General features: G+C 46.5%; 1 protein-coding gene across 10 annotated transcripts in view; it reads right to left on the reverse strand.

Moving 5' to 3' along the window:
- Positions 1–6658: 6658 nt before the first annotated feature.
- The window catches only part of RAI2 (retinoic acid induced 2), a 62501-nt gene continuing 53711 nt past the window's right edge, over positions 6659–15448 (reverse strand). For 9 of the 10 annotated variants that reach the window (XM_025372470.1, XM_025372475.1, XM_025372473.1 and 6 more), the window contains one exon: positions 6659–8645. In XM_025372470.1, the coding sequence (XP_025228255.1) occupies positions 7029–8621 (1593 nt within the window). In that variant the 5' untranslated portion in view covers positions 8622–8645 and the 3' untranslated portion in view covers positions 6659–7028. The remainder of the gene's footprint in view (positions 8646–15448) is intronic. The other variant, XM_025372479.1, reaches the window with a different exon arrangement.

The following is a 15448-nucleotide window of genomic DNA, read 5'->3' on the forward strand; positions in this document are numbered from 1 at the left end:
TCATTCCAATGATCTCTCCATTGCTATGGTGTCCACCTTGGGGACTGACAACTGCTGACATCCTGTAATCAGAGACTAAGTCTTTGTTTTGTGGGGACAGTGCTTGAATGCTTGACTGTTACTCTGGGCCTAGATCTCCCTTCAGTGGAAGGGAAGTATGGTCAGGAGTCTGTTCTCCTCCTTCTAAGCCTATAGGTCATTAGATCACATGTGCCCTAAGTGTCCTTTCTGCTCCTGGATAAGATGTAAAGCAATATAGTGGGAGTCACATTGCCCTGCTCTCCAGAGTCCTGATGGGGAGGTGCTGGGGGAGGGAGGGGGAGATGGCATAAAGTTGCAATGCTTGAAGGCCCTACAGGGTGAGGCACCAGACAGGTGGGACTCCAGGCCAGAGTGGCTATGATTTTTCTTTTTACACCCTAGTCTGCTTCAAGAGAGTTTAAGTTAAGAAGCCTATGGCCTAACAGAGTTTGAACCCTGACAGAGAAATAGTGAGGACCAAACTGAGGGCCTGGGAAGGTCTGTTCAGTGGAAACCACTTAGGGGAGGAGATTCCAGATTCCAGGAAACGAGCCATGGAGGATGACATTCCAAGCAAAGTTGTGACAGCCAAGAAAATGTGGGAAATGAGGAGGTATTAATGGGCATATAATCAATCAAAGATGGTGGGGCCCAATGGAAAATGGGGACATAGTAACAGAGATATAACTATCAAAGATGGGCAGTAATTATTCAGTTCCAGGAGGATTTGCTGGAACCCATAGTCAGTTCCCAATTTCTATCTGGGGTCCTTTTATTATTTCTTAAAAGGTAACTATGTTAAGATATAATTCACATACCATAACAATTCACCCATTTTAAAGTGTACAGTTCAAAGTTTTAAAAGTATATTCACAGAGTTGTACAACCACTGCCACAATCAATTTTAGAACCTTTTCATCACTTACCTGGAGTTCTTGATTCTACAAAGTAGATGAAGAAATTGGGGAAAGAGCAACCAAGATGACAAAAGATTATAAGATAGGAATTGGGAGAAAGTGAGAAGAGACAGGATCCTTGAGTCTTGAGGATAGGAGGCTGCAAAAAAGCTCTGGTGCTTAAATTGGGAACTACTAAAAGAAGGAGATGTGACTTTTGTTTCCATTAAAGACAAACAAAACACTGGGCTCACTTACAGCAAAAAGGATTTAGGTAAAACATGAGAGAAAAAAGAAAACTTCCTGGCAATGTTTGTAAATTCCTGGGTTATGCTGTCCTTGGAAATAAGACCAATTTATGGAGTGAGATTTGAATAATGAATAAGTCCTTCCAGTTTTGTGTTTGTAAAATAATGAGGATCCTGTCAGGACTGGCAGAGTGCCCGCCCTTTCTGTGAGATGGGGGTAGTCTTGCTGACCCCTGTTTACTAGAGAGAAGCTTCTAAAGGGCCCATAGCATGTCGAATGAATGACAGCCCTACGGATGGGTGAACAATGGTACCAAGTAAGTTTCCTGATAAGATCCGCCTCATGGTAGTAAATAAGAAAATGTGAGTGAGGCATCAGAAACCACAGCTACAGCTACAGATTCCTCTTTCTGATTGTTTCTTGATTGCACTCATTCATCAAGGACTTTTTGAGCCCCTGCTGTGGGCCAGGTGTCAGGCCCTAGAGATAAAGCAGTGGTTCTGGATCAAAGATGATGCTGCCACTCAGGGAACACTTGGCAATGTCTGCAGACATTTTTGTTATCTTGCAGGAAGAGGTCAAGGATGTTGCTGAATATCCTACAATGCATAGGACAGTCCTCGCCCCCCACAAAGAGAATCAATCATCCAGCCTCAACTGTGAATAGTGCCAAGATTGAGAAACCTTGAGATAAAGAAATAAGATTCGGTTCCTGCTGTCAAAGAATTCAGCCCCTGTTCATTGTGATGTTTCTAAATGTGATTTGAAAGGAGTCCTAATAACAATTTTTGCATTTAAAAAAATCTTCAAGTTCCTTACTTGAAGAGACCATAAATTGGGAAAATCCACTTTCCCAATACCGTCCTGGACTGACCACATGGAGCTATAATGTAATAAGGGTTTATTACATTCTTACTAATTGCCTGGCTTACCAAACTTTAGATTTAAAACATTATTAAGCAGGGGGAGGACTGTTTCCTGGTGGCCTTTATCATCTTTATTAGCAGAGTGAGCCTACAGGTGTTTTTTTGTTTGTTTGTTTTTGTTTTTGTTTTGTTTTTTGTTTTTTTTTGGCAGGGTCATCTTGCTCTGTTGCCCAGGCTCGAGTGCAGTGGCGCCATCTCACTACAGCCTGGACTTGCCAGCTCAAGTGATCCTCCCACCTCAGCCTCCCAAGAAGCTGGGACTATAGGCGTCACCATACCTGGCTAATTTTGCGTGTGTGTGTGTGTATGTGTGTGTATGTGTGTGTGTGTGTATATATATACACACACACACACACATATATGTACACACACATATATATACACACACACACACACACACACATATATATATATATATATATTTTTTTTTTTTTTTTCTTTGTAGAGACAAAGTTTTGCAATGCTGCCCAGGCTGGTCTGGAACTCCTGGGCTCAAGTTATCCTCTTACCTTGGTCTCCCAAAGTGCTGGGATTACAGGTGTGAGCCACTGTGCCCAGTGGGTGCCTACAGTTTGATCTGAGTGTATACAAAGAATACATTTGGATGGAAAATAATCTACAAGTGGAATTAATAATAGTAAACCTCAACAGTTTTTCGCCTTTAACTTGAATTTGTTTGAAACCTCAGCAAAGCATAACTAAAATCTCACTTTACTTAGAAATCCCCTGGTCTAATAACACTTGCAGGTGGATTATTTGCAATATTTTGGAACTACTTCTTTCAAGCACTTATATATACTACTTACGATAGTGTCAACCAATATGGGTTAAATTAAATGATCAATTTGTTAAAATAGCACCCTAAGGACCTCAACTACACCCTATTTTGTCTTGCTGATGTGGGAGGTGAGTTATTTGACCTGGTGGTAGTGAGTCGTGGAAAATTGCCTTTTTTATTTAATGAGGAGTAAAGTCTGCTCAAATGACCTCTTATGCTTTTTTCCCTGCTGTTAAAGTTTTCAGCTTAGCAGCTTTTGAGTGCGGCTTTTAGAGGCTTGGCTTCCCCACTCTTCAGCTTGAAATCACCCCCTCACCATTGTGCCAAGTGCTCTGGGCATTCCAGCTAACTGGAATGGTCTTGAAAATAATTGAAGAAAAATCCGTAATTCAGACTCTCTGCTAATTCATCCTGGCTTTTGCCCCTAAAGAGTCCAAATTCCTGTGGGTTCATTGGGCTTTAGACCCAACATTTAAGACTACGACAAGTACATAGTTTTGAGTTGTTGGCGCTTAAAATCTGAAAGCAGAAAGCTCTTCTGAGCCTCAATTTCCTCACTTGTAAAATGAATCTAAATCCTTTCCTGTCCTGTTGTATTAATTATACTCCTTATGAAGATAACGAGTCTATTGCCATATTCTCTCAGTAATTGGCTTCTCCCTCTCTCCCTGTCTCTCTCCTTCCTTCCTTCTCTCCCTCCTTCCTTCCTTCTCTCTTTTTGTTTGGAGTTTTTACTGTTGTAAGCATATTTTTTCATGCTAAAAGTGTGAGACTTTTGCCTTTCAATCTAAACAAATCTTTGACCTCATTTCAGAATATTCTACTCAATGTCAAGGACTTCCGTGGTTAGGACAGTGCCTGTTCCTTCTTTAAATCTTTCTCTTTTTTCCCTCTTTAGATCTACTCGTTTTTCCTCTGCCAGGATGATCACTGCCCACAAACACAGATCTTCACAACTTGCTCCAGTTTCTTACAATTTCTGAACTGAAGCCAGCTGAAGCCATCTTGACAAGTCTGAGCAAATTTGAACATTCCTGGTGACTAATCCTATTTCCTGAAAGGCTGATCTTTATTCTGGTTGGCCCAAAGCATTTTTGAAAGAGATGACAAATCAAGTCTTGAGGAAAAGCCTGCTGGAAATCCTGTATGGCCGAGACCTGAGAGTAGGTGAACTGGACATAGTTGTGAGGGGTGGGAGATAGGAGTGATCACAGCTGGCTGAATCAAGCAGAAAAACCACAGGGCCTGAGAGTGTGCTGGTGGCCCTCTTTGTGAGCCCTGTGGGGACCACACATCTCTGTCCAGGAACCATGGTTCTGGGCTAATGGCTTTTATTCAAAGGTTTGTGTGAAAGGTTGCATACTCCCGACTGGGGAAGGGGCATGGAGTTGAACCACCAGGGAACCTTAGGCTCACAGGGGCCACAACAATGGGTGCTTTCCCTTCTCTTAATTCCTGGCCTGCTTATAGCCAAGCTGACTGGATCCCAGTTTCCACCAAACGCCTGGATGAGGGGCAGGCAGAGGGTGTTGCTGCCCCAGTAGCAAAACCCTGATCCCAACACAACACTCAGTGTGCAGCCTTCACAAAGCTCAATGGGCAAGCCTCCCAATGCCACAGCCAGTCCCCATTACAATAGCCTCCCAGTGTTGAATGGGAAGGATCATAAATGGATTTGGCTGGGGCGGGTAGGGAGGCATGCTCCAGGAATTTATCCCAGGGATGGGAGTTGTCCCACACTGGCTCAACACCCAGGGTCGGCTGTGTAGCCAGCCTTTCTCACCCAGCCAGTGCCGCCGTCTCAAGTTGGGTGGGCAGCCTTCCTGCATCAGCTGATGGGGCCCCTGTCTTTATAATACACTGGGAAGACCTGCTGAGTCTCTGACTTTGAGGGGACAAACCTTGCTATTTGTAGAAGCTGAAAGGATGGCGTCTGGTTGATGCTATAGACTGGGACTAGTCAACCTGACAAGAAAAAGCTATCTGGTCACATTTTGAAAAAGAAATTTTAACAACACAGGAAAAGAACAGGAAAAGGGCTTCCCAGATACAACAAAGAGAAATATGCGGCTTGAGGTTTATAAGGTAATTACAGGCTACCATTGCCTTCCTTTTCTCTTGTATGTCACTCGGCTTTAAGCACTTGCTTCTAAAGGGCAAATGGCGAATTTTGTCCCCTTAAAGCCAGAGACTCAGCGGTTCTTCCCAGCATATTGCAAAGACACGGGCCCCATCAGCTGGTGCAGGAAGGCCACCCAGCACTGCAGTGCAGGAGGAAATAACCGTAAGCATGGGGAAAAACAACAGCAGACGAATGGGAAACGCCGGTTCCCAGGCACCTTTGTGTTCCATTTGAAACCAGAAGACATGTGCTATGCTCAGGAAACATGGCCAGAAACCCACACTAGGAATAAAAATGGAAAAAAAGACTGTGCCACATAGATGCTGAAAGGATGGCGTGTGGCTGATGCTATAGACTGGGACTAGTTAGCCTGACGAGAAACAGCTACTTGGTCACATTTTGGGAAAAAAAAAAAAAAATTAATAACACAGGAAAAGAGCAGGAGAAAGAAAATACACTCTGGGTGTATGATACAGGGCCAGCTAAAGCTGTAACCCTGTACACAGAGGGCCTGGTAATAAAAGAACAGTCTCACAACTGCTTTTCCTCTTGTTCATGCTCCCTGTAGCAGCTAGATACATACTAATTGCAAGAAGTGAAAAAAAAAAAAAAAAAAAAAAAAAGAGCTTTAAGTTTAAAAGCAGGCATGCAATCTTCAGTCTCTCGCCAGTATAGTTTCAGACACAAGTGTGCTGTGCCACCTAGCAGGTCTATTTTAAATGCACATTCACAGTTCCTCCTGTTCCTCATTTGTGTGGGTGGCCTTTGCTGTCAGGGTAGAGCTGCAGTCTCCTTCCACACGCATCGTTTCTGTCCATCAAGAAATGGCTTAAGCAAGGCTTCTCAGCCTCAGCACAACTGACATCTCAGGTCAGATCATTCTCTGTTGGGGGTTAGGGACTGTCCTGTGTGTTATAGAATGTCTAGCAACATCCCTGACCTCTACCCACTAGATGCCAGTAGTAATCTCTCCTCTCAGCTGCGACAACCAAAAGTGTCTCCCGGCTTTGCCAGATATACCCCGGGGGTTAAAATCACCCCATTTGATAATCACCGAGCTGAACTAAAAAAGAATGACTTTGTCTTCTTTCCCTGGCTCCACCCTCAAAGATCTCTATCCAAGGCTAGGAAAATGTATGAGCCATCTCTTGATCCACTGGCCTGCGCCACTACTTCTGACTTGCAAGATTTTCCATCATTGAGAACAATGCTCGTACTGCCCTTGAAAAGAAGGGCATTTCCAACTAAACTTTTGGTCGGTGGGAAGGAAGCACGTTACTGTTTTGTTGTGAAACATTTGTCTGTCTTAGACTGTGGAAGGTCCAGGCACAGAATTCTATACACCCAAGAACTATATGAACTGAAAGGAGTCTCAGGCACTTGAAACTCACCTCCCTGTCTCTTTTCTTTGCCATTTATTTATTTATTTATTTATTTAAGAAATGAAATAAAAAAACTCAAGGCCAAAGTGGGAAATGACTTGCTCCAGGTCATCCATATTCCTAACCCTCCTTTTACTGGGGCATGGGGAAATATTTTCCAATATGCCTGAAAGGCTTAAGTCTCTAAACACAGATAACTTACAGCTTTTTACAAGCAAGAGTTTTGGCCAAATTATGCCAGTTAAGGAATGTAAATTTTATAAATGATGGAATACTGCAACCAATTAGTGCAAACAAACATTTATTGTGAAATATTCATCCTACCCTTTATTAGGTATTACATCATCAAAGCACTTTGTGGCAATGAAAATAGCTTTTTTTTACCCCTCTAATTCACCCAATATTCCATTAAAGCTGCAAAAAATGTGCAATCTGCTTGAAAAATAGGTTGCTCTTATTTACTCATTTGTGAAAAGTCAAAAATTAAAAAAGAAAATGATACTAGCATACAGGGCCTCTAGAGCCAAGTCACCTTTCCATTTCCCAACTACTCCCCAAAATAATTAACAAAGATAATTTGTTTTAAATGCCTTTTTATAAAACCAATGCACCTTTCCCCATATTATAATCATACAAATTTTAAAAAGCCGTTATTTACTTTCTTGGAAAAAAGGTGGCCAGCCGTTGTTTTTTGATTGGGAGCATGTGTATTTCCTGGGAGTTCACTTTCTTTAACTTTATGCTCCGGTTTTTGATGGGTTTCCTAAGGGGCTCTGCATTTCCCATGGACTCTTCCCCTTGGCTGTTGATGTCATAGCCCTGAAGCACGGAGTCTTCTCTTTTGAAGGAGAAGTTTTTGGTGGACACCCCTGAGAGGCCTTTGATCTTGCCACAGAATATGGTAGGCACAGCATCTTCGACTGAGACAATGACCTTGGCTGCCTGGGACTCGCCCACCATCTCAATGTTATTTTCAGTCTTGACCTCGCTGCTGGCATGGTTGGGCTGGCTGAGCATCTCGGTGGCGGCATCACTGCTGCTGATGTGACTATCTATCATGGCTGGGGCCTCATGGGACGTGGTAGGGGCAAAAGAAATTTCCATGCCACTGGGAAGTTTCTCCATCACTGTGTGACCTGAGCTGTCCACTGATGCACCACTGTCATACAGTGTCTCAGGGGGAGGCTCGGATTTCCGGTGGGCTGCCACTGACAGGTCTAGGGCTGCATCTTCCTGGAAGATTGGGGGACTGACTTCGCCAGCCTTGAGCCAGGGCACTGACTTCATGGAGAGATCCAGGGCCTCATTCTCACTTCCCATCTTAATGACCGTGTGGCGGCTGAGCTGGAAGTACTCCTTAGGCTGGAGGATGTCAAAGGGCTTCAGTTCATCTTTTTCCAGAGGGGTCTGGGTGCCTTTAAAGGGGTGCAGGCCAAAGGAAGATGGCGGTTTGGGGAAACTGGAGCTGAACTTGGATTCAGAACTCTGAGGCACCGGGATGGGGATGGGAATAGGGACTGGCACAGGCAAGGGGACGATCACAGGATACGGCACCAAGAGGGTGGCTGGTGGGACCAGGGGGGACAAGGGGGAGCTAAAAGGCTGGGGGGGCACAGGGGCATAGCCAGGAGGAGGCTGACAAGGTGGGGGCCCGAGAGTGCCCTGAGAGGGAAACAAATTCTGGAGCACAGCTTCAAATGGCAAAGTGGGCTCCTGCGGTTGGCTGGGGATCCTCAGGTCCAGGAGCTGGGGCTGGGCCTCCGAGTCCTCCGCTCCCTGGAAGAGGTTGTTGTGGATGGTATTGGAGGAGCATGGGGCCTCCTGTGGCAGGACCAGAGGGGAGTTGAGGTGCTGAAAGACGTGCTGCTCCAGCACCACGGGCAGTTGCACGGGGCCCTGGGTGGTCATGACGTAGGTGGCATTGCCATTGGGATTGAGCTCTGGTGCGGAGCTTCCCTCCACCTGCATGTGAATGGGCATCACCACTGGGCTCTCCCCGAGGCACAGGGGCTGCAACACAGTGGCTGCCACCTTCAGAGCCATACCACTCTGAGACTCGGCAGGGGGGTTCAGAATGGATGGGGCTGGCACGGTCACCAGGGCCTTCTTTACCAGGTCAGTGGAGTTGATGTTCCAGGCCTCAGTGGTGATCAGTTGAGCCATGCCATTCTCCAGTCTGTTATTAGCCAAGGCAGGAGGGGAGTCAGTCATGTCCATGGAGAGGTTCTGGGACTGCAGGTTGTCCATCACTCAGCTCTGATGCCACTTGGCCTGCAACACAGAACATACAATATGACTCTTCCTGAAAAGACTGTTTATAATTGCCTTAAGAGCTCTCTCACATCTTTAGAAAGTTTTCACATTTTAGTTAACCAGGGAGCATAACCCATCTCTCTATGTATATATTCAGGTTATAGATATCTCCTAATATATGCAAACACACCCACATGATCATCTGTGCTTGGAGAACCCCAATTTAACAGCTGATTAAGCTATAAATGCAGATGATGTAATCAGTAAATAGCCAAGTGAGGTTAAACCGGGCATTTTTTAAGCCTAATTCTCAGCTTATATGTTTAGCCTTCAACAAAAACAAACTTTCAGTCCACATTGCTATGTCAGACAGTTAAGATATGCAGAAATTTGACTCGTTCAAATTCAAATAAGCAGTGAAGACTTACTTTCCTTTACAGAAAAAAATAACGCCTTGTCACATTTGAATATGCTATGACTATGGAAAATGGCATTTTAAATACTCTGTAGCAATCATTCTTCCAAAAGAGGTTTGATAAGGAAGAGCAGTCCATTTACACAAGGGTCATTACAGTTGTCTCTCTGTCTCCCTCTGACCAACGACATTCCCATTTCTCCCAATAACAGCAAAATCCATTCCCCAGGGCAAGGTGAAGATGGGATGATGACTCGCATAAATGGTCATTGGGTCCACTGTCATTTCCCCAATCAGTTCATCTATCTGATCTGTGGCCTCTCCTAATATCTAGCTGCCAAGAGGAAGAGGGCATTGATGAACCTAGGGCTGGGGAGATGGAACACTTGTTGGAAACGAAAATCCTCAAAGGTCAGGCACACTTTCTCAATGTCCTTGGCACCTCCCACAGACCTCTGGCCACCTCTTGAGAGGCCAAAGGCACCTAGCGCGTGTGCTTCCTGGAGGAGGCAGGGCTGCAGATGTGATAGGTCTCTCCATGGAAACCTGTCCATATTTTGCCTCGTTACCATGGAGAAGGCAGGCACCATGTCTAACTCAGGGATCTGAGCAGCCTTGGAGTCTGGTTGGGCTCAATAATAATTCAATAATCCTCAGTTTCACTGGGCAGGCCTTGGGCAACTGAGATTTTTGACCTCACCTATGCCAACTGCCTAGACTTTAGTCCTGTGGCCAGCTCGTCGTCCTCTCTCCACCCCAAAATTACCAACACAACCTCCAAAACAAGAAAGAGAGGCAGCCCGGCACACTGTGGGGTTAGAAATAAACAAACGAGGCCGGGTGTGGTGGCTCATGCCTGTAATCCCAACACTTTGGGAGGCTGAGGTAGGCAGATCATTTGAGGTCAGGAGTTCGAGACCAGCCTGGCCAACGTGATGAAACCCTATCTCTACTAAAAACACAAAAATTAGCCGGGTGTGATGTCACACACTCGTAGTCCCAGCTACTCTACTCAGGAGGCTGAGGCAGGAGAATGGCTTGAACTCAGAAGGCGGAGGTTGCAGTGAACCAAGATCACGTCACTGCACTCCAGCCTGGGTGACAGAGCGAGACTCCATTTCAAAAAAAAAGAAAAAAAAGAAAGAAAGAAACAAATGATGTCTCACTACAGAAAGGCAGCTTTAACAAATGAACAACTCTGTGGTATTTCCAGGCAATCAGAATGTGTTAAATGCACAGAACAAGGAGTTTCTCTGAGGCAGGAGGAGAGGCGGGGAGGGAAACGATGCTGTGTAAACAGCTTTGTGGAGAATGACTGGTGGGCCACACTTTTGGCAGGATCCAGAGCGTGTCTACCTCTGGAAGCCATGAGGTGACCCAGCATGCTGGCCAGTAACCCCCTTGGGACAGAGTTGGGAGGCAGCCTGGCCCCAGGGAGGCTGAGGGGGCTTGCCCTAGCTGAAGGATCTGGTTCTTTATGAGTGAAGCCTGATTCAGCCCAGAAGACGCCATGCCTCTAAGATGCTTTTTTAAATTATTATTTTATTTATTTATTTATTTATTTATTTATTTATTTATTTATTTATGTGAGAAGGACTCTTGCTCTGCAGCCCAGGCTGGAACACAGTGGCGCAATCTTGGCTCACTGCAACCTCTGCCTCCTGGATTCAAGTGGTTTTTCTGCCTCAGTCTCCCGAGTAGCTGGGACTACAGGCGCACACCACCATGCCCGGCTAATTTTTGCATTTTTAGTAGAGATGGGGTTTCACCATGTTGTCTGGGGTCATCTTGAACTCCTGGCCTCAAGTGATCCTCCTGCTTCAGCCTCCCAAGTGCTGGGATTACAGGTGTGAGCCACTGCACCTGGCCTCTAATACACCATTCATTCATACATGCATGTATGAATTCATTCATTCACTCATCCTGAGTGAAACAGACAAGGTTCTTGCTTTCATGGACATTATAGTCTAGTGGAGGCAACATGTATTTGATCAGAGATTTGCTAGCATGCAAAGGCATCAACGTTATACCAGGAGAGGCATCCAAATCAGCAGGACAAATATTTGTTGGCCACTTGTATGCAGCCCCAAGAAGGCCCTGAGAACCTAAGGCCAGATCCTTGTCCCTCACAGTGGCCAGAACCCTTGGGGAATGGTAAGAAAAGGCTGAAGGGAAGCTGCAGTAGGACTGGTGAGGACAACGGCAGCTACAGAAGTCAATACATGTTCTGTGCCACATTTGGTCTTCCTATGGGGTTAGGATTATCCAGCTGTGAGACATCTTTCTCATAACAGCTGCATCTGTCCACCCTTGCAGAAATGGCAGCTTCTCTCCCTCCCTGTCTGCTTCTTTCAATCCCCTCCCAAAGGAAAGAAGGCAAACTTCTGGATGCCTCCTCCACCTGCTCCTTGCACACACCTTCAGCTTAGGTACCAGCTCTCATCATTTCCTGTGAAACCTCAATCCCTTCCCTGCCTGGCCTTGGTCTAGGCCTGCTAACATTCCAGAACAGTCCTTCTCAGAAAAGTGAAAAGAGGGTTTTTCCAGGGCAGGTGACCTCCCTCAGGCCCCTGTTCCTCCCACAGATAGCAAGAGCTACAACTCATTGAGCATCTGCTATTTGCCAGGCCCTCTGTTGAGAACAACCCAGCCAGAGGGGTCTTATAATTATGCCAATTTTGTTGGTGGAAAAACTGATTCTGCAGGGAGATTAAATAACTAGCCTAAAGGTCCATAAAGGCTGGGCTTCCCAGGCTTCCCTTCAACCGTGAGAGCTGTGAAGGCCACGCCCCTCCATGCATTTTGTTTCCTGGCAAAAGCAGTCCCCACAGCCTCTCCTTCAACACCGAGTGCATGTGCCTGCAGACGCATGCAGAAAACAGTACGTGAACATCACATTTCTTCAAAGTGGAGGCCAGGCCCTTCCTAGTAAAGTCATTGAACTATTGTTCTTTTTTATCCCACAAGGGGCCTCATCTGTCCCTCTGGTCACTGGAGTTCCTCCTGTCCTTGGGGACTGCAGCCTGAAGTGGCTATGGTTCTGTTACTGGAAGACTTGAGGGGCCTCCATCCTCTCAGCCTACTTCTGGTTACCCACCTATCCCCAGCCTGCCTTCCAGAGACAGGTGTCACATGGGTTGGAGGGCATCTCAGCACCAACGAGCTATAGACAGGCCCTTGCATCCCCTGCTGTGACTCAAGTCTCTGGGAACAAGGCTGAGGCCCAGTGAGATGAAGGACAGAGGACAGGCCAAGGTGTGGGTGGAGGGGAGCAGTATGCAGGATCTCAGGGCAGGAAAAACCCCTGGCCCAAACCTCACTTCCACCTCCTTCAACAGGATAGCTCCAGATCTGCCTGACTACTCAGCCAAAGCAGGCCTGAGAGTAGCCCTGGGCTTTTCCCTAGAGAGCTGCTGGCCCTGAGAGACTTCCCTGCCTCTGCCTAGTCCCTGCCAAGTATGGCGCTGGCCCTGGGACACCCAGGCAAAGGAACATGAACTTGGCCTTCATCATGCACCCTCTCATCTCCCAGAAAGTCTCGTTCTATCTTTCTCTCTACATCTCCTCCTCTTGCTGTTCAACCTGCCAGCAAGCACCCTCCTCTGACTCTGAGTCAGCAGCTGAGGTGGTCTGGGTGCATCTAGTGGGAGCATAGTGGGTGTTGCTGCTGCAGGGGCTAGTACTGGAAGCCTCAGCGATGCCCTAAGAATACAAAACCAGCTCATGAATTGAGGGTTCAAAGGGTGAGTCTGTGTCCCTGAGGACAAGCCAAGTAGCCAGATAATGACTGAAGAGAAGGTAGAGGCCCATCTCCCCACTCAGCCAAGCTGCTGATTAGCTTGGGCCTAAGGTGGGTGGGGGACCGCTTCAAATCAAGGAACATCACAGGAGCCAGCTGATGCTCAAGCCCAGGAGGCATGAATTTCTTCAGAGGCGACAGGGAACATTTTGTTTGGGTTTTGCAAAACATTTTCACGTGGGTTTAAATGAGGGCACCCATCCATTCTGCCTGCTCCTATTATCCCTGGGGGTGTGGGAGTGGAGGTCACTAAACCATGGCAGTGTGGCTGGGTAGGAAGTGGGCAACCTGGATTTTCAAGTTGCTGGAGACCCTGGAGACCTCGATGTCTTGGTCTGCAGCCAGTTGCTAGGGCCTCAACCCCGTGTAGCCCATGTGCACACTGTATGGAGACAGTGGGGAAAAGACTCAGGGCCCAGGACAGATGAAGAGGTGGGGAGGGACTGGGAGAGTAGCTCTGCTTGCAGACTTTTGGGGTATATTAATCTGTTCTCACACTCCTATGAAGACATACTTGAGACTGGGTAATTTATTATATTAAGAAAAGAGGTTTAATGGGCTCATGGTTCTGTGGGCCATACAGGCTTCTGCTTCTGGGGATCAGAAAACTAACGATCATGGCAGAAGGTGAAGGGGAAGGAGGCACATCTTCACATGTCTGGCAAGAGGTGGGGGGGGAGGTGCCATACACTTTTAAACAAGCAGATTTCGTGAGAACTCTATTGTAAGAACAGCAAGAGGGAAGTCCTATGGTCCAATCACCTCCCACTAGGCCCCTACCTCCAACACTGGAGATTACAATTTGACATGATATTTGGGTGGGGATACAGAGCCAAACCATATCATGGGGTCACAGAACTGTTATCTGAACCCTTCATCTAATTATTGCAAAGATCTAATTATACCAGAGGCCGGTCTCCCCAGGGTCTGACCATTAGCCTGGAGCTCTCTCCCACCTCAGCCTTCACCCAGCCAACTCCTGCTCATCTGTCTGACTTAAGGGGTTCAGCTCTAAAGTTGTTTCTTCTGAGATCAACCCCCACCCTCATTGGGCTCCCAAAGGACCCCAACTTGACTTTATCTAGTCCTGACTCTGCCCAGCCCATACTGGGATTTCTTATTTACTTGTTTCTCCAGGAGAAGGGGATAGTCTCCCACCTCATATCTGGCACTAGTAGGTGCTTAGGAAATATATTCTGGATGAATTGGTGCACGAATGAACACCTAAGCCTTCCTGAGCCTGGTGTTCTCATCCTCATCCTCTTGTCGCAGGCACACCATTTATACACTCATGGTGTGTCAAGGTGGGCAGGGACATTAAAGCTGACATCTCCTCAAGACTCTTGCTGACCCTTTTTACTGATGAGTAAGCTGCAACTCAAAAAGGCTGACTGAAACTTACACAAGGCCACTTCTTACAGAGGTCACGAGGCTCTTGTTTCGGGAAGAGCAGAGGGTCAGACCCGCAGGTGACATGGTGGGAGAACATGGCAGCCACTCACCTTCACCAGCCATGGGAGACTCCGATAGTTCAGTGTTAAATGTCCACAACCAACAAATAGGTGGATTTTAGGACTTGGAGAATAGCCTAAATTATCTGAGAGGTCAAGTATTTTGCTTTTTAAATTAAGCCATCTATCAAGGTAAGTTTCTTCCCCTACAACAATCACATCTTAAAACATAGCTGAAAATCCTCTCAAGATATGTGTTTTCCAACTGTAAAATATCAACAGCTTTGGTTTCTATGGAGCGTGGAGGCAGCTATCAATTATTTCTAGTCAAAGTAGGACTGTCTACCCAAGCTTGTCCAACTCATGGCCCAAGGGTCACATATGGCCCAGACAGCTTTGAATGCGGCCCAACACACATTTGTAAACTTTCTTAAAGCACTACGAAATTTTTTTTTTGCAATCTTTTTTTTAACTCATCAGCGATCATTAGTGTATTTTAGGTGTGGTCTAAGACAATTCTTCCAATGTGGCCCAGGGAAGCCAAAAGATTGAATACCCCTGGATGCCCTTGTTGCTCCAAGTGGGGTCCTTGGAGCAGCAGCAGCAGCAGCACCCAGGATCTTGTTAGAAATACAAATCTCAGGCCCGGCGTGGTGGCTCAAGCCTGTAATCCCAGCACTTTGGGAGGCCGAGGCGGGTGGATCACGAGGTCAGGAGATCGAGACTATCCTGGCTAACATGGTGAAACCCCGTCTCTACTAAAAATACAAAAAACTAGCCGGGCGTGGTGGCGGGCGCCTGTAGTTTCAGCTACTTGGGAGGCTGAGGAGGGAGAATGGCGTGAACCCGGGAGGCGGAGCTTGCAGTGAGACGAGATCACGCCACTGCACTCCAGCCTGGGAGACACAGCGAGACTCCGTCTCAAAAAAAAAAAAAAAAAAAAGAAATACAAATCTCAGGCCACAGCCCAGACCCACTGAATCAGAATCTGCCTTCCAAACAGAGCCCCAGGAGATGTGTATGCACATTGAAGTCTGAGAAGTGCTGGTCTACCACTGGTTCTCAGATTTTGCTATTCATCGGAGTAATCTGGAGCTTAAAAAAACAAAAAAACAAAAAAACAAAAACCATGCCTAGGTCCTACCCCTAAGACTGA

The sequence above is a fragment of the Theropithecus gelada genome, chromosome X (genome assembly GCF_003255815.1).
Source record: "Theropithecus gelada isolate Dixy chromosome X, Tgel_1.0, whole genome shotgun sequence".
Lineage (NCBI taxonomy): Eukaryota > Metazoa > Chordata > Mammalia > Primates > Cercopithecidae > Theropithecus > Theropithecus gelada.